Source organism: Mustelus asterias, chromosome 25 (assembly GCF_964213995.1).
Source record: "Mustelus asterias chromosome 25, sMusAst1.hap1.1, whole genome shotgun sequence".
Classification (NCBI taxonomy): Eukaryota; Metazoa; Chordata; class Chondrichthyes; order Carcharhiniformes; family Triakidae; genus Mustelus; species Mustelus asterias.
This window is the reverse complement of record NC_135825.1, coordinates 7,990,470-8,010,387: the sequence shown is the minus strand read 5'-3', so window position 1 is coordinate 8,010,387 and position 19,918 is coordinate 7,990,470. Positions and strand designations below refer to the sequence as shown.

The following is a 19,918-nucleotide window of genomic DNA, read 5'->3' as shown; positions in this document are numbered from 1 at the left end:
TTTCAAGTGTAATCATTTGTAATATAGGAACATGTAGCATGGGAAACATGGCAGCCAATTTGCACACAGCAAGATCTAACAAATAGGAATGACTAAATAAGCTGTTTGTGTTTTAAATTGGTGTTGGTTGAGGTATAAATAAACCTCATGGGCCAGGACACCATGAGAACTTCTAACTCTCACACCTGAGAATCTTTCACATCGAGAAGGCACATTTCAACTTTCCATCCAAAAGACTGACAAATACACAACTGAGGGAGTGTCAGCGAGATTATGTGCCCAAATCTCTGGATGGAACCAAAACCAACAATCTTCTGACTCAGGCAGGGGTCAGATACAGCTGACAAGGGGCTATAGAAGACACACCTTGCAAATGCAAGCATAGAATAACATTGGCTTTGGATTAAGACACTGGTTAGGGAAGTGAACAGAACCAGTGCTTTAATATATTAAGTCGACGTGAACAGACCTGTCGTAGAGAGGCAGCAAATGCTTCGTGAGAACTGCTCAGCCGTGTGCGGAACTGACTACATATGCTCTTGGCAAGTTTTGATGCACAGAGGCTCTCGATGGCATCTTGAGCAATTTTCCTTTTCCACTCAATTGTCACTGAAGGGGGATGTACCCAAGGCATCCTGTGAATAATCTACAGGAAAAGACACACAAAAGCAATGAACTTCAAGATTTTCTAACGAGGAACCTCACCAATCTGTGGGCAAGGATAACCAGCCTCTTAAAATTTAAAAATATATATAAAAGCTTCACTTTCTCCAATTTTCCCCTTGCAAGGTGCTGACTCTTGCAGGAATGCAGTAACATGGGTTCCAGCAGCTCCTCGATACATTATCCAAGTGGCCAGAGTTCACAAATGTGTTTAGAGAGAACAAACTGGCGGGTTACTTAATTGTGGAGAATACTGATCTGGTCACTTTCCAGCAGGGGACACTGGACTGCATTCAGAATAATCATAGAATCTTACAGTGCAGAGGGAGGCCATTCAGCCCATCAAGTCTGCACCGACTACTATCCCACCCAGGCCCTATCTCCACACGCCATGCATCTACCCGAGCTAGTCCCCCTGACAGTAAGGGGCAATTTAGCATGGCCACTCCACCTAACCTGCGCATCTTTGGACCGAGGGGGGAAACCGGACAGGGGACACGACTGCATTCAGGAGTGGAGACCCTGGCTGTCTTCCTCCCGGCTCCCTATTACTAAAAAACAGAAACGGAGGGCAAACAGACTGGCTCAACGGCTAACCTCCTGCTTATATTCAACAACTCAATATTCATCAGCAAAGGGTGGAACCCTTCAGGTCTGCATGAGCGAGAATATACAAGTTAGCTATTAGGGCAAGTCACTGCTGATAAACTGACCAGAAATGCACCATAATATAATTGAAATTGCAATGAATTGCAATAATTATTCAATCATCAGAAATCTAATTGCTCATTAACAACTGTACTCCTGATCCTTATTTTGCCATTGCCAAAATATATTTAATTTCCACTGTTCCTCCAATCAGCTTGGTTAATGGATCAGGATGTGCCCTGATCCGAATCTTCTGTCAACATTGTTCTATACTCAGCCAGACGTACAAGAGTTGTTTTGAGCAACTCTCCCTCCAGCTTGCTACTTTTCTTGAATATAAACACAAATGTCTTCTTTTGACATCACTGCCAATGGCATGCATTGGAAACTCAATCCACAGGAATCCACAGGGAGAACCCATCTTATATTAAGTCGGAGCACATTCCAATCTCCAACACATTCCAGAACTGGTGAAACAAGAGTCCACTTTTGCAAATCGCAAGGACTACCGAGGTGATGTGGTCTTACTTGAAGACCAGTGTTGTAAACAACAGTGCAAAGCTTCAATCTCTCAGCCAGCTGCTCACCATCCAAGGACCAAAAAGAAAACAACATGAAAACATACTCCGTGAAATTCTTTTTAAAAAAATCATGGGATCTGTAGTGTTGTTGGTTGATCTCCAATTACCCTCAAGAAAGTGCTGGCAAGCTGCCTTCCTGAATCGCAACAATCCCTAACATGTAGGTACATCCACAATGCTGTTAGGGAGTGAGTTCCAGGATTTTGACCCAGTGACAGTGAAGGAATGACAATATATTTCCAAGTCAGAATGGTGCGTGACTTTGGGAATTTCTGTATGGTGGTGTTCCCATGTGTCTGCTGTCCTTATCCTACATTGGACAAAGCTCTTCTGATAGTTAATATTTCAACAAAGTTATCTTTCCTGATAGCTTTTCAGTCAGCTTCACTGACAGGTATCTTCATGGATTTGGAGAACAGGCAAGTTTGGTGACAATAGGCCTTTGACCTACAGAGTAGAGTGAATGTTGTGGATTGGACTCAAAGTCATCAGGGCTGTGAGACTGTAGGTTACCTTGACCAATTTTTAGGCTGCGCTATGGCTAGCATGTCATGTAATCTTAGCCAAAATTCGAGTGTACATTTCACTTAGGGCAGCAGGATGGCACAGTGGTTAGCACTGCTGCCTCACAGCACCAGGGGCCCGGGTTCAATTCCAGCTTTGGGTGACTGTGTGGATTTTGCACGTTCTCCCCCTGTCCGCGAGAGTTTCCTCCGGGTGCTCCAGTTTCCTCCCACAGTCCAAAGATGTGCAGGTTAGGTTGCTTGGCCGTGCTAAATTGTCCCTTGGTCAAGGGGATTAACAGGGTAAATGTGTAAGGTTATGGGGATAGGGCCAGGGTGGAATTGTTGTCGGTACAGTATCGATGGGCCGAATGGCCTCCTTCTGCACGATAGGGATTCTATGGATTAGCTGAATATTAAATGGACGAAGGGACAGAAAGCAGCAGCAAGTGATTGTTTTTTTCAAACCGGAGTAAAGGGCACAATTGTTTGCCCAAGTGGTCTGTATTAGGATCACAGTTCTTTGATATATATTAATGACCTGGAATTGGGTATACAGGGCAAGCTTAAAAGTTGCAGATGACACAATAGTGGTAAACATTGCGGAGGATATTACCAGGCTTCAAGGAGACAGATTGGTGAAATGGCCAAACAAAAGCAGATGAGAAAAAAGTTAAATACATTTTGGTAGAGATGAAAAGAGGCAATATGAAGTGAAAAGTACAATTTTATGCAGAAAGAGATATGGGGGTAATATCCACAAATGTTTCAAAGTAGCAAGGCAACATGAGAAGGATGTTAAAGCACCATATGGGAGCCTGGGTTTCACTAATAGTGGAATAGAAGCAAAAAAAAACTATGTTCAACCTTTATACCACAGGAAGTAGTTGATGCCAAAACATTGAATGTATTCAAGAGGCAGCTGGATATAGCACTTGGGGGCGAACGGGATCAAAGGTTATGGGGAAAAAGCAGGATTAGGCTACTGAGTTGGATGATCAGCCATGATCATAATTACTAGAATCCCTACAGTGCAGTGAGGCCATCCGGCCCATCGAATCTGCACCGACAACAATCCTACCTAGGCCCTATCCTACACAGGTACCCTGCTAATCCCTCTAACCTACGCATCCCAGGACACTAAGGGGCAATTTAGCATGGCCAATCCACCTAACTTGCAAATCTTTGGACTGTGGGAGGAAATCGGAGCACCCGGACAAAACCCATGTAGACACGGGGAGAATGTGCAAACTCCACACAGACAGTGACCCAAGCCGGGAATCGAACCCAGGTCCCTGGTGCTGTGAGGCAGCAGTGCTAACCACTGTGTCGCCCCATGAATGAATGGCGGTGCAGGCTCAAAAGGCCAAATGGCCTCCTCCTGCTTCTATCTTCTATGTTTCTATGTTTATCACCTAGTTATATCGTTAGACCTCATTTGCAGCATTGTGAAACTCTGGACACCATGCTTTTGGAAGGATGTCAATGTCTTGGAGGGTGCAGATGAGATTTACTAGCACTGTTACAGGGATGAGGGCTTTCAGTTTATATAGACAGGCTGGAGAAACTAGAATTTGTTCTCCTTAGAATATAAGGAGATACAGAGAGATTTAATGGATCATCAAATGCTTCCATCATTGTGAACAACAAAATAAAGGAAAACTGTTCCTAGTTCCTGACATTTCTGACACTGGAGGACACAAATTGAAGGTAATTGGCAAAGAACTAGGTGTGAAATGTGGATGTGCTTTTAATGTAGCAAGTTATAACAATCTGGAATGTAATGGCAGAAAGGATGCTGCAGGAGATTCAATAACAGCTTTCAAAAAGGGAATTGAATAAAAATTGGGAGAAACATTTGCAGAGCTTCAGGAAAAGAGCAAAGAGTGGACAAGTTAGATTGATTAAAGAACTGCCAAAGGCATGCAGAGCATTGGGCAACACAGTGGCAAGCACTGCTGCCTCACAATGCCAGAGACCCGGGTTCGATTCCGGCTCAGGTCACTGTCTGAGTGGAGTTTGCACATTCTCCCCGTGTCTGCTTGGGTTTCCTCCGGATGCTCCGGTTTCCTCCCACAGTCCGAAAGACATGCTGGTTAGGTACATTGGCCATGCTAAATTCTCCCTCAGTGTACCCGAACAGGCGCCAGAGTGTGGCGACGAGGAAACTTTCACAGTAACTTCATTGCAGTGTTAATGCAAGCCTACTTGTGAGAATAATAAAGAAACTAAAAAACAACTATTATACAATTGTTTTGCTCCTAGAGGCACTGACTTATGTTGGGGAACAGTTGCCAGGCACCTTCTAGTCTCTCAAAGTGGTCATTCTTCATACATGAAGCCAAAGCAACATGTGCCATTGGGCACTGCAGGGGAATTCTCAACCTGGGCTGCCATGTCTTCCATTAGACCTGACATGACAGGAATCAGCACAGGTACCCTAGCTGATTATTCTACTTCCTAATACAAGGAATGCAAGAGATCAGACGTACACTGATTAGCATTCCCTGAGGGGAGACCAATTACCTGCAATGAAACCCAGAGCATTCCAATCAAAGTGCTCAGTGCTGCAGCACATTCAGCAATTGATGGACTCCAGGGAAAAGTTGTCAATATTAGGGGATACATAACAAGAACAGGCCTTTCAACATGCATGGCAAGGACAGATGTACAACAATTTGGAGATATTACACTGGAAAAGGAAACTTGGAATGCCTTTAAATGGCAGCTATTCAGAAGCAAGCAACTTTACCTGTTTAATCTGCTCCCAAAGCAACCGGGACACCGTTGATCCTGAATGGAATGTCACCTCAACATGATAAGCAGCATTTAGAATCTAAAAATAGACAATATTATTTTCCAAAAGACTGAAAAGATACATTGTTAGTTTCAATTCACAAGACAAGTATCAGTTCAAATTGACATAGGGAAGGAGAAGGTATTGGCAGCCTGAAAAGTGGATAATCTCCAAGTGCAGTTGAATTGTGCCCAAGGCTGCTGTGGGAGGCAAGGGAGGAGATTGCAGAGGCTCAGACCCAAATTCTCAATTCCTCTCTGGCCACAGGATGACCAGAAAGCAGCTAACGTGGTTCCGCTATTTAAGAAGGGTTGTAGAGATAAACCAGGTTACTACAAACCAGTGAGTCTCACGTCAGTGGTCAGGAAACTATTAGAGAAACTTCTGAAGGACAGCATCTGTCTCCAGTTGGAGGGGCAAAGCTTGATCAGGGATAGTCAGCATGGCTTCGTCAGAAGGAAGTCCTGCCGGACAAATCTGATTCAATTTTTTGGAGGTGGTGACCAGGTGTGCAGACGAGGTTAATACACTCAATGTAGTTTAAATGGATTTCAGCAAAGCCTTTGTAAAGAAGGTAAATTCACACGGGATACAGGGTAACTTGATAAAGTGCATTCAAAATTGGCTCAGTTATTGGAGGCAGAGAGTGATGACAGAAAGCTGCTTTAGTGACTGGAAGCCAGTGTCCAGTGGCATACCACAGGGATCTGTGTTGGGCCCCCTATTGTTCACCATTTATATAAATGACATTGATGGCTATGTGGGGGCTGGGGTTACCAAGTTTGCGAGTGACACAAAGATTGGATAGTTAACAGTGAGGCGGAGTGGGCTACAAAAAGATATAGACAGAATGGTCAACAGACAGGTAAGTGGCAGATGGAATTTAACCCTGAAAAGTGAGAGGTGATATACTTTGGAAGGAGTAATTTGACAAGGAAGTATTCAATGAATGGTAGGACACTAGGAAGTTCAGTGGAACAAAGGGGCCTTGGTGTGTATGTCCACAGATCTCTGAAAGCGGAAGGACATGTTAGTAGGGTGGTGAAAAAGGCATATGGGACACTTGCCTTTATTAATCAGGGCACAGATTACAAAAGCAGGGAACCAAAGAATCCCTAGTGCAGAAAGAGGCCATTCGGCCCATCAAACCTGCACTGACAACAATCCCACCTAGGCCCTATTGCCACAACACTCCCAAGTATTTGCGCTGACACCAAGGGGCAATTTAGCATGGCCAATCAACCTAACCTACACATTTTTGGAGTGTGGGAGGAAACCGGAGCACCTGGAGAAAACCCACGCAGACACAAAGAGAACGTGCAAACTCCGCACAGACAGTGACCCGAGGCCAGAATTGAACCAGGTCCCTGGTGCTGTGAGGCAGCAGTGCTAACCACGGCCATCGTGCCACCCTGGAGAAGTCATGTTGGAATGTACAGAAGTTTGGTGAGGCCACAGCCGGAGTACTGCGCGCAGTTCTGGTCAGCACATTATCGGAAGGATATGATTGCACCGGAGGGGGTGCAGAGGAGATTCACCAGGATGTTGCCTGGGATGGAACATTTCAGTTATAAAGAGAGGTTGGATAGGCTTGGGTTGTTTTCGTTGGAGCAGAGAAGACTGAGGGGCGACCTGATTGAGGTTTACAAGATTGAGGGACATGGACAGAGTGGACAAGAAGCAGCTATTTCCCTTAGTTGAAGGGTCAGTCATGAGGGGACATAGGTTCAAGGTCAGGAGGTTTAGGGGAGTGTGCGGAAAAACTTTTTTACCCAGAGGGTGGTCTGGAATGCGCTGCCCGGGAGGGTGGTGGCATTGTTTATGGCAGAATCTTGGTTGGATTACTCCAGGCTCCTGAGGCAGCATTCGAGGGTCCCGACAAAACTCTCGCGAAGGTAGTCGACGGAGTACTTGGCACATCATAACATTCAGGGATGTGGGTCAAGTGCTGGCAGGTGGGATTAGGTGGGAGTTCAGGTGTTGCTAATGTGGATTCAACGGGCTGAAAGGTCTCTTCTGCGCTGTATGATTCTAAGGGATGTGGCTTGCTTGTGGTAAGAGATGCTTACTGGGAATGAACTAGAGAACTTTGGATGCATGGCTCTCAAAGCTGTCTGGGGTTTCATTCATTTTTTGTTTGGGTCCGTTCTAAACTTATCAATAGAGGTTGATCAACATGATTAGTCCACCCTATTATGTCATATCATCTGACTAACCAAGGTGGTAGAAGGCAAACCTGATGGGCCTGGGTCTATTTTTGCCCACCAATTCCTACGATTCCTGAAGATGAGCATAGTTGCTCTCCATTCCAAGGTTCACACATTCTTCAGCCTGAGCTCAATCTGTCATTGGGGTCTCCCAACCACTGATCCACTTCAGCTCTCAACTCCCACTTGCTGGAAAACTCATTGCTTTAAAAAAAAGTTCCCATCTCCCCTCTTGATTCCACACACAAATCTGGCCTAAAAGAACGAGATTGTATTTGAAAAATGTTTGAGCTGGGCTTTCATCCTGTACAACCGTAAACCAACCAAAGTTGTGCAGTTCTGAGAATTCTCTTTGCATTCAGCTCGTGATGGTTGAACCCACTCTCCACACACCTGTTTCAGGTGATCGCTGGTGGCATTGTTTATGGCAGAATCTTGGTTGGATTTCTCCAGGCTCCTGAGGCAGCGTTCGAGGGTCCCGACAAAACTCTCGCGAAGGTAGTCGACGGAGCTGATCAGCTTATTGGCGACCGCTTGATTTAACCGAGAAATAATCAACTCTTGAATCTGTTTCATGCAGCACTTAATGTCCTTATTGCCAACAGTCTCACCATTCTCGGAGATGATTATATCTGGGAGGGGGGAGAAAGAGGAATGGAGAGGACACACAATACAAGAGGCAATTATTCTGACTGGAAGAATCAAATCACCAAAATATTGAAAACATATTTTATTTTAATAATGCAATGATGCTATTTCCTCCAAAGTACATCTGTAATGGAATTAAAGATGGGAAAAGGTCTCATTTAATCAATGCACACTAGCTGCATCATACATTTAATTTTAAAAAGTGGGAAAATGGAGAACATCCAGTAAATGGTCCATGACTTAAGACAAATTAACTCGTAGAACATTTAAGAAGAGATGACAGTGACGTAATGGTGTCACTAAACTAGCAATCCAGAGGCCAAGGCGAACGCTCTGGGGGATACCATCTCACAATAAAGAGCTGGCCATTTCAGACCGAGATCGTAGAATCATAGAATCCTTACAGTGCAGAAGGATGCCCATCAAGCCTGCACCGACAACAATCCCACCCAGGCCCCATCCCCATAAATTGACCCTGCTAATCATCCTGACACGAAGGGTCCATTTACCACGGCCAATCCACCTAACTTGCACATCTTTGGACTGTGGGAGGAAACGGGAGCACCCGGGAGGAAACCCACGCAGAACGCAGGGAGAACGGGCAGGCTCCACAGTGTCACCCGAGGCCGGAATTGAACCCGGGTCCTTGGTGCTGTGAGGCAGCAGTGCTAACCACTGAAGGGAATAAAAAGATTTTTCACACAGAGAGGGCTGTGAATTCTCTGCCGCAGAGGATATCGGATGCTCAGTTGCTGAGTATATTCAAGGCAGACATTGATTTTTGGACATGAAGTGTGGTTGCTAACATTTGGACAGACATATCTTTCCAAATCTGCTGAGGAGCAGCTACAACAGTCCACACTCCTGGGTAAAGACAGAACTCGGATGGCAACTGTTAGACACTCAAATTGCTATTTGCCACATAAGCCTTGGAAGAATACAGCTATTTGCGAGTGATCGCAGAACCACCAGATACCAGTTTATGGTCTTAATATTCATATCCCAAGCTATAACTTTTCGTACAACTCTTCTGTACCATTTCAATATGCTCCTTTTAGAAGTCTGCTGATGAAGCAGGCCAGTGTCTTCTACAGTGATCTCAACAACTCCTGATTTTGCAATCAATGTCATGCTGGTTCACCATTTTTCTTCTTTTAAAACTCTAATGAATATGTACAATACACAAACTGATCACACATTTAAACACACAAAGCACTTTTTTTTGGTGCCATAGTCAACTTCATCTGAGACCTTGCAATAAGTCATACCTTTTGAAAAACCAAAGATCTGCAATTCCAAATTATGACACATGAATTTTTATATCTACAGTATTTGAATGACTGGCTTGATTATCACTCAGTAGACGCAGCCAGTCTGTATCAGTCTTGTGCTGGAGCTATATCAGAAGTCAGAGAATCACCTCTGTTTGGGTGGACTTCTTGAAGTTCATTAAGGTAGGATGAACAGTTGATAGTGCAGGCCAGGCAAAGTGGACATAAACTTGGAATCTATCTTGGAATCTTTTTTTGCTGAACTGCTTGAATGGGTCGAGTAGGGATTTGAGGGTTTGTAAAACTTTGTACGATGCAAGGGCCCCGGTGTAATTCTTGCCTTGACGATCAGAAGATGTTTGTGCAATTTTGAAGCAAGGACTGTGAGGTTCATGTCTTCAATCTTTTGGGTTCGATCTTTCAGGGGTGAAGGAGGAATTGTCTCAAGCAGACAGTACTGAGCTCGTAGTGCATGCAACATTGGCGGCACGGAGGCACAGTGGTTAGCACTGCCGCCTCACAACGCCAGGGATCCGGGTTCAATTCCCAGCTTGGGACACTGTCTGTGCAGAGTTTGCACGTTCTCCCTTAGAATCCCGACAGCACAGAAAGAGGCCATTTGGCCCATCGAGTCTGCACCGACCACAATCCCACCCAGGCCCTACCCCCATATCCCGACATATTTACCCACTAATCCCTCTAACCTATGCATCCCAGGACACTAAGGGCAATTTTAGCATGGCCAATCAACCTAACGCGGACGTCTTTGGACTGTGGGAGGAAACCGGAGCACCCGGAGGAAACCCACGCAGACACGAGGAGAATGTGCAAACTCCACACAGACAGTGACCCGAGCCGGGAATCTAACCCAGTTCCCTGGAGCTGTGAGGCGTTAACCACTGTGCTACCGTGCCGTCCCTGTGTCTGCGTGAGTTTTCACCCACAGTCCGAAATACATGCTGGTTAGGTGCATTGGCCGTGCTAATTTCTCTCTCAGTGTACCCGAACAGGCGTCGGAGTGTGGCGACTAGGGGATTTTCACAGTAGCTTCATTGCAGTGTTAATGTAAGCCTGCTTGTGATTAATAAATAAATAAACTTCACTTTTACATTGACAGCCATTTCCTTCACTTGTGGATTGAGACACTCACTAGCAAGGTAATGACAAGAACAGAAAATGCTGGATAAATTCAGCAGGTCTAGCACAGCTTCTGTGGTGAGAGGAACCGATTTAACCTTTTGAGTCCATGTAACTCTTCTACCATTTTGTGGAACGGTCACATGGACCCAAAACATGAACTCGGTTTCTCTCTCCACAGATGCTGTCAGACCTGCTGCAATTTTCCAATATTTCCTGTTTTTATTTCAGATTTCCAGCAGAGGCAGTCTTTTTGTTTTTATTTAAGTCCAAAGATGTGCGGGTTAGGTTGATTGGCCATGGTAAATGGCCCCTTAGTGTCAGGGGGATGAGCAGGGGCTACGGGGATAGGGGCTGGGTAGGGTTGTGGTCGGTGCAGACTCAATGGGCTGAATGGCCTCCTTCTGCACTGTAGGGATTCTATGATTTAGCAGACTAATGATCTTGTGTTCTTTGTCTGCTTCAGGAGAGAAAGCATTGCTAAAGTCACGTACCTGTTCAGCTCTGATAAGGTGCGACTGTTAAGTCGGGACAAAAGAAATAATTTGCATTTCAATAGCATCTTTCACAGCCCAACGATGTCCCAAAGGAATGAATCAATTTGGAAATACAGTCACTGTTTTGACGTTGGAAACTCAGCACCGAATTTGTGCACAGAAAGCATCCAAAAACAGTACGAGATCGAAATGAAGTAAGTTCCCTACATTACAATAGAGACTACAATTCCAAAATATTGATTGCTAGTATGGAGTTACAAAGGGGAAATCATGCTTGGTGCATTGGAATTCTTGGAGGATGCAACTAGTAGAGTTAACCAAGGGGAACTGGTGGATGCGGTTTATTTAGACTTGAAGACTTTCGACAAGGTCTCACATAACAGACGACTATGTGAAGTTAAAGAGCATGAGATTGCAGGTAGTGTCTTGAAAGGGATAGAAAGTTGGTAAGCAGACAGGAAGCAAAGACGTGGCATCAATGGCTCTTTTCACCATTGGTAGGCAGTGACTAGTGAGGTACCGTCAGGATCTGTGCAAGGACCCCAACTGTTCGCATTATATATCACTGATTCGGAAAAGGGAACTAAATGTTTTATCTCCAAGTTTGCAGGTGATACAAAGTTAGGTGGGAGAGTGAGCTGTGAGGAGGATGCAGAGATGCTTCAGCGTGATTTGAACAGGCTATGTGGGCATACGCACGGCAGATGCAGTATAATGTGGATAAATGTCAACCATTTCAGTAGCAAAACTAGGAAGACCAATAATTGGGTTTACACCAATTTTTGGGTGTAAATTGAGAGAGGTGGATACTCAGTGAGATCTGATGCCCTCGTGCATCAGTCACTGAAAGCAAGCACACAGGTACAGCAGGCAGTAAAGGCGGCAAATGGTAGGTTGGCCTTCATAGCGAGAGGATTTGAGTACAGGGATAGGGATTATTTTATTGCAATTGTGTCGGGCTTTGCTGAGGCCCCACCAGGAGTAGCATGTGCAGTTCTGGTGTCCTTATCTGAGGGAGTACACAAAGGTTTACCAGGCTGATTCCTGGGATGGCAGGTCTGCCATAAGAGAAGAGACTAAGTCGGGTCGGATTATAATTCACTGGAGTTTAGAAGAGTGAGAGGGGATCTTACAGAAACTTATAAAATTCTCACAGGTTTGGTTAGGGTAGATTCAGAAAGAATGTTCGCAATGGTGGAGAAGTCCAGAACGAGGGGTCATAGTTTGAAGATAAGGGATGAACCTTTTAGAACTGAGGTGAGGAGAAATTTCTTCACCCAGAGGATGGTGATGTGTGGCATTCACTCCCACAGAATGTAGTTGATGCCAAACGTTGTGATTTCAAGAAGAAATTAGATTTAGCTCTTGGGACCAAGAGATATTGTGGTGGGGGGGGGGGGGGGGGGGGGGGGGGGGGGGCGGTGGTGGTGACATGATCAGTTTATTCAAGTTGCTGATCAGTCACGATCAGAATGAATGGCTGAGGAGGCTCAAAGGGCTGAATGGCCTACTCCTACTTCTAGTTTGTATTATGAAGTGCTTGTGGGATGTCCAGAGGTTGTGAAATGCAATGCTCTTCCACTAATTTTTCTTTTGAAAATTGAAACCTAAATTTTGGCCACTGCATCAGAGACAACGTCCTTGGTAGCAGATAAAACTAGGTGTGGACAGCCAAGGCAATGCCCTTGCCTGATATTCTCACCATCAGTGATCAGAGCTGCCTGTACAAGGCCACTTTCCTATTGAGAACTGCAAGAGTGGTTAAGCAGCATGCGGCCAGCTGGGCAGTGCCCATCGCCCTTGCTGTGTAACACACAAAACTTGTGGTAAACACAAAGTTCAGGGCTGGCTATTCCCAGAGATGCTGGAATGAGGCAACTTTGCAAGCCACGCACCTGAGCAACACATTGCTGATCTAAGGAATGGAGGCGAAATCTCTCTGGGGGAGTAAGGGGAAGAGACTGAATTACCCACTCAGTTGTCAAGATTCGTTCCTGTGCCCTGCATTTCACCAATTTAAGTTTGTGTTTACAGATAGTGACTACACTTTGAAAGTAGTGTAGCCACTACAACTTCTACCACCTCAAAGGATAAGGGTAGCAACTACATGGGGACACCTCCACATGCAAGTTCCACTCTTAGCCACATACCATTCAGACTTGGAAGTATACCATCGCTCTTTCACTGTCATTGGGTTAAAATCCTGGAACTCCCCCCACCCAACTCTGAGGATTCAGGGTAGTCATGATGTGGAGATGCCAGTGTTGGACTGGGGTAAACACAGTAAGAAGTTTAACAACACCAGGTTAAAGTCCAACAGGTTTATTTGGTAGCAAAAGCCACAAGCTTTCAGAGCCTTAAGTCCCTTCTTCAGGCGAGTGGGAATTCTGTTCTGGAGACAATACACATCTCTTTAGCCTGTCTTGATGCTCTCTCCACTCACGTTGTTTGTATCTTAAAGACTTGATTAGCTGTAAGTATTCGCATTCCAACCATTATTCTGTAAATTGAGTTTGTGTCTTTATATGCCCCGTTTGTGAACAGAATTCCCACTCACCTGAAGAAGGGGCTTAAGGCTCCGAAAGCCTGTGGCTTTTGCTACCAAATAAACCTGTTGGACTTCAACCTGGTGTTGTTAAACTTCTTACTGTGATTCAGGGTAGACCATTTAGGGCGGAGGTGAGGAGACATTTCTTCACCCAAAGAGTGGTGAGCCTGTGGAATTCATTACCACAGGAAGTAGTTGATGCCAAAACATTGAATGTATTCAAGAGACGGTTGGAGACAGCACTTGGTGTGAATGGGATCAAAGGTTATGGGGAGAAAGCAGGATTAGGCTATTGAGTTGGATGATCAGCCGTGATCGTGATGAATGGCAGAGCAGGCTCGAAGGGCCACATGGCCTCCTTCTGCTGCTATCTTCCATGTTTCTAACACTCCATGTGGTGTAGATACACCCATACTGCAATGGTTCAAGATGATTACTCAACACCACCTTTGCGAGGATAATTAGGGATAGACAATAAAGGCTGTGCCGAGTCAGCAAAGCCCACATCCTATGCAAGAATTTTTTTAATGTGAGAAGCCCTTTAAAACATGGATAATTTAATGAGCCACTGTCCAAACGCAGAGTCAGCACACTGCTAAGCAAATACTGCAGTGCTGGAAATGCTAACCTTCAACACGCTACACCATCTGTCTATTCTTGTGCTTAGGCAGGACATTAAAGATCCTAACAGCATTATTTGCCGAGCAGACATCCAGTAGGCCAATGTTTCTTCTCACCAATAGAGTCAAACAGTCAATTGGCCACGTTTCATCATCTGATAGACTAACATTTTCTTCTCTATAATAAACATTGGCTGCATTGCAAAGCGATTCTACTATTGGTTGAGAGCACCCCAGTGGATTTGCCCCTGCACAACAAGTACTCCTGCTTGAGTACTGCTGGGGGGGACAGCCCGCCTGGGGGAAGCAGCAGTGGCCGTGTCTCCGCAGTGGAGTCCAGCCCTGTAACTCAGAGGGCTAAGGAAAAGAGGAGGAAGGCGGTATTAATCGGGGACTCGATGGTGAAGGGGACAGACAGGCGTTTCTGCGGAGGTAGGCGGGATTCTCGCATGGTGGTCTGCCTCCCTGGGGCCGGGATCCAGGATGTCGCTAGTCGCGTCCCGGAAATCCTGAGGTGGGAGGGAGAGGAGCCTGAGGTAGCGGTACATATTGGTACCGCTGATGTGGGTAGGAAGGGAGAAGGGGTCATGAAAAGGGAGTACAGGGAATTAGGGAGACAGCTGAGAAAGAGGAAAGCAAAGGTAGTAATCTCAGGATTACTGCCTGTGCCACGGGAAGGTGAGGGCAGGAATGGAGTGAGGTGGAAGATGAATGTGTGGCTGAGGGACTGGTGCAGGGGGCAGGGATTCAGGTTCCTGGACCATTGGGACCTCTTTAGGGGCAGGGGTGATCTGTATACAAAAAACGGGTGGAACTTGAATCACACGGGGACCAATATCCTGGCCGGTAGGTTGGCTAAAGTTACTGGGGAGAATTTAAACTAGATAGGTTGGGGGGAGGGGAGCTAGAAGAGTTGACTAGGATCAAGGAACTAATTGATGGGGTGGAGGATGCAGGGGTAAGGGGAATTACAAAATTAATGGTAGAGGAGAGGGTGCAAGTGAATGAAGGCGGTAATTTAGATAAGGGAGTAGAGGGAGAGGGTGTTCGCGACTCATCAAAGCGGGTCCAGATAAAAGCTGGAATAAGGACACTTTGCCTGAATGCACGAAGCATTCGGAACAAGGTATATGAGTTGATGGTGCAAATCAGCACGAGTGGGTACGATCTAGTGGCCATTACAGAAACGTGGCTGAAAGGTGACCAGGACTGGGAGATGAATATCCAGGGGTATCAGGCGTTTAGGAAGAATAGACAGGAAGGAAAAGGTGGTGGGGTCGCGCTATTAATAAGAGATAATATCAGGGTAGTACTGAGGGATGACATAGGCTCTGAGGAACAAAACGTGGAATCGTTATGGGTAGAGATGAGGAATAGTAGAGGGAGAAAGACACTAGTAGGTGTGGTATATAGGCCCCCAAATAATAATGTTGAGGTGGGGAGGGCTATAAACAAGCAGATAAGGGATGCGTGTAAAAACGGAACGGCAATAATCATGGGGGACTTCAACATGCACATTGACTGGCAGACTCAAGTCGGTAAGGGTGGAATGGAGGAAGAGTTCTTAGAATGCTGTCGGGATAGTTTCCTTGAACAGCATGTTACGGAACCGACGAGGGAACGAGCTATTTTGGATCTGGTATTGTGTAACGAGGTAGGTAGAATTAAGGATCTTATTGTGAAGGACCCTCTTGGGTCTAGTGACCACAATATGGTCGAATTTCTGATTCAGATGGAAGAGGAGAAAGTTTGGTCCCAAACCAGTGTCCTCTGTTTGAACAGAGGGAAATATGATAGGATGAGGGATGAATTGGCTAAGGTAGACTGGGAGAGCAGGCTGGCAGGTAGGATAGCTGAGGAACAGTGGAGGATTTTTAAGGAGATCCTTTTCAGTTCTCAGCAAAAATATATTCCAGCAAAAAACAAGGATTGTAAGAAAAGGGAGAACCAGCCGTGGATAACGAAGGAAATAAAGGAGAGTATTAAAATAAAAACAGCTGCGTACAGAGTGGCCAAAAATAGTGGAGAAACAAGTGATTGGGAAAAATTTAAGAAACAACAAAGAGAGACTAAGAAAACGATAAAGAAAGGAAGGATAGACTATGAAGCTAGGCTAGCAATTAATATAAAAAATGATAGTAAAAGTTTTTATAAATATATAAAAAGGAATAGAGTGGCTAGAGTGAATGTTGGACCCTTGGAGGACGAGAGGGGGGAGTTAATAGTGGGAAATGAGGATATGGCTGAGTCTTTAAATAAGTTTTTTGTGTCGGTCTTCACGGTGGAGGACACAAATAGTTTGCCAAATATTAACGATAGAGGGTTGGCAGCAGGAGAAATACTTAATACAATTAATGTAACCAGAGAGGCAGTGCTGGGTAGACTAATGGGACTGAAGGTGGACAAGTCCCCGGGTCCGGATGGAATGCATCCCAGGGTATTGAAAGAAATGTCAGAGGTAATAGTGGATGCGTTAGTGATTATTTATCAAAACTCGTTGCATTCTGGGGTAGTGCCGGTTGATTGGAAAACGGCTAATGTTACGCCGCTGTTTAAAAAAGGAAGGAGACAAAAGGCGGGTAACTATAGGCCGGTCAGCTTAACGTCTGTAGTAGGGAAAATGCTGGAATCCATTATTAAAGAGGAGATAGCAGGGCATCTGGATAGAAATGGTTCGATCAATCAGACGCAGCATGGATTCATGAGGGGAAAGTCGTGCTTGACGAACATGTTGGATTTTTATGAAGATGTGACTAGGGCGGTTGATGGAGGAGAACCGGTGGATGCGGTGTTTTTGGATTTCCAAAAGGCGTTTGATAAGGTGCCCCATAAAAGGCTACTGAAGAAGATTAGGGCACACGGAGTTGGGGGTAGTGTGTTAAAGTGGATTGGGGACTGGCTATCCGACAGGAAGCAAAGAGTCGGAATAAATGGGTGTTTTTCCGGTTGGAGGAAGGTAACTAGTGGCGTGCCGCAGGGATCGGTACTCGGGCCGCAACTATTTACCATTTATATAGATGATCTGGAGGAGGGGACGGAGTGTAGGGTAACGAAGTTTGCAGACGACACAAAGATAAGTGGAAAAGTGAATCGTGTGGAGGACGGAGAAGATCTGCAGAGAGATTTGGACAGGCTGAGTGAGTGGGCGAGGATATGGCAAATGGAGTATAACGTTGATAAATGCGAGGTTATACACTTTGGAGGAAATAATAACAAATGGGATTACTATCTCAATGGAAACAAATTAAAACATGCTACCGTGCAAAGGGACCTGGGGGTCCTTGTGCATGAGACGCAAAAGCCCAGTCTGCAGGTACAACAGGTGATCAAGAAGGCAAATGGGATGTTGGCCTATATTGCGAAGGGGATAGAATATAAAAGCAGGGATGTCTTGATGCACCTGTACAGGGCATTGGTGAGGCCGCAGCTGGAATACTGTGTGCAGTATTGGTCCCCTTATATGAGGAAGGATATATTGGCATTGGAGGGAGTGCAGAGAAGGTTCACCAGGTTGATACCGGAGATGAGGGGTTTGGATTATGAGGAGAGGCTGAGGAGATTGGGTTTGTACTCGTTGGAGTTTAGAAGGATGAGGGGGGATCTTATGGAGACTTATAAGATAATGCGGGGGCTGGATAGGGTGGAGGCGGAGAGATTCTTTCCACTTAGTAAGGAAGTTAAAACTAGAGGACACAGCCTCAAAATAAAGGGGGGTCGGTTTAAGACAGAGTTGAGGAGGAACTTCTTCTCCCAGAGGGTGGTGAATCTCTGGAATTCTCTGCCCACTGAGGTGGTGGAGGCTACCTCGCTGAATATGTTTAAAGCGCGGATGGATGGATTCCTGATCGGTAAGGGAATTAAGGGTTATGGGGATCAGGCGGGTAAGTGGTACTGATCCACGTCAGATCAGCCATGATCTTATTGAATGGCGGGGCAGGCTCGAGGGGCTAGATGGCCTACTCCTGCTCCTATTTCTTATGTTCTTATGTTCTATGTTCTTATGATTCAGTGCATGAATTGTATTCAAATAATTCAACAACACTTCCCACAAAGCACGAAACTCCTGCTGTCTATCACTCTATCCTTTAAGACACTCCTTTAAACCAAATTCTGACTAAGCTTTGGATCATCTGCCCTCACATCAGCGTGTGTGGTTCGGTGTCAAATTTGAAGTATCTGGAGCTGTTTTATGACATTAAAGGTGTTATATAAATATAAGTTAAGGTTAATTGTCGAGTTCCTGCAGTGATACATACAACCACGAGGTGTCACTCTGACCATACACCCATCAGTAAAAGCTCCAGGCGTCAGCATTAAGATTTGTACTTCCAGCCTCAGGGCAAACAACAATGGAGCACTAAATACCACAAGTCTGCAGCAAGATCTTCCGCACCCTTTTGCCTACCAATAAATCAATTAAAATTAATTTGGAAGCCTTGACACTGCCACATTGGGAAAAATGACAAGCAAGGAGATTCAAGGCCCGTTAATCCATTCAAAGCAAGCACGGTGGCACAGTGGTTAGCACTGATGCCTCACAGCGCCAGGGGCCCGGGTTCAATTCCAGCCTCGAGTGACTGTGGAGTTTGCACATTCTCCCCGTGTCTGCGTGGGTTTTCTCTGGGTGTTCCAGTTTCCGCCGACACTCCAAAGGTGTGCAGGTTAGGGGGGCTGGCCATATTGCTCTTCAAGTGTCAGGGATACGGGGATAGAGCCCTGGGTGGGATTGTTTGTCAGTGCAGGTTCCCAAATGGCCTCTTTCTGCACTCTCGGGACTCTAAGAAAATGATATTCAGGAGAATGTTTGCTAGAACATCTTGTTCTCAATCTCCCGAGCCTACTCGGTTCTCGTGGAAACGGACAGGCTCTTGTTATAACGACACATTGTTCAGAGCAATATGGATTCACTCATGTCACAATAACACCAACTTCAATTTCATAAGCATTGGCGTCATTTCCATTTCCTATAGTTGGCCCCTTGCATCAACACCTTAATGCAGGCGGAGTCCACAGTGCATCACAGCTCCACTGTCTTTCAAAATACAATCATATTGCTCCATAACTCTTGCAGCTGCAGAATGAGAACATGTGGACATGTGTGTGTACATTCACATATCTTTGTGCACAAGTTGTGCACGTTCAGGTTTTCAAATGAAGGCTGGCACCATGCACAGAGCGAGTTAGTCCGAAGGTTCAGATCCAACTCCAGAAGCCAGAACTTCAGTGACAGACTGAGGGAGTTCTGCACTGTCAGAGGTGCTGCTTTTCAGAACAGACGTTAACCTCTGGGCCCATCTGCCCTCTCAGGCAGCCGTAAAAGATTCCATAGAGCCATTCAAAAATCAAGGAAGCTGATCCTGGTGTCCTGCCTCAACAGCGCAAGAGTCCCAGGTTCAATCCCGGCCTTGGGTCACTGTCTGTGTGGAGTTTACACATCCTACCCGTGTCTGCACGGGTTTCCTCCGGGTGCTCCGGTTTCCTCCCACAGTCCAAGCATGTGCGGGTTAGGTTGATTGGCCATGCTAAATTGACCCTCGTGCCAGGGGGGATTGGAGGGTAAATGTGTGGGATTACGGGAATAGGGCCTGGGTGGGATTGTGGTCGGTACAGACTCGATGGGCTGAAAGGCCTCCTTCTGTACTGTAGGGATTCTATGATTCACAAACAGATCATCTGGGCAGTTGCTCCATTGCCATTAGTGGAAGCTTGATGTGCACAAACCAATTACAGAATTACCTACATCACAACAGTGACTACACTTCACAGGTCCCTTATTGGTTGTCAAATGCTTTGCGATG

The 19,918-nt window shown here is 45.6% G+C and overlaps 1 protein-coding gene across 3 annotated transcripts in view; it reads right to left on the bottom strand.

The window, feature by feature from the left end:
• Positions 1 to 19,918, bottom strand: part of dstyk (dual serine/threonine and tyrosine protein kinase) — a 106,954-nt gene that overhangs the window by 30,234 nt on the left and 56,802 nt on the right. For all 3 annotated transcript variants that reach the window (XM_078242052.1, XM_078242053.1, XM_078242054.1), the window contains exons 4-6: positions 7,793 to 8,031; positions 5,148 to 5,231; positions 470 to 646 (exon numbers count right to left, since the gene is read on the bottom strand). In XM_078242052.1, the coding sequence (XP_078098178.1) occupies positions 470 to 646; positions 5,148 to 5,231; positions 7,793 to 8,031 (500 nt within the window). The remainder of the gene's footprint in view (positions 1 to 469; positions 647 to 5,147; positions 5,232 to 7,792; positions 8,032 to 19,918) is intronic.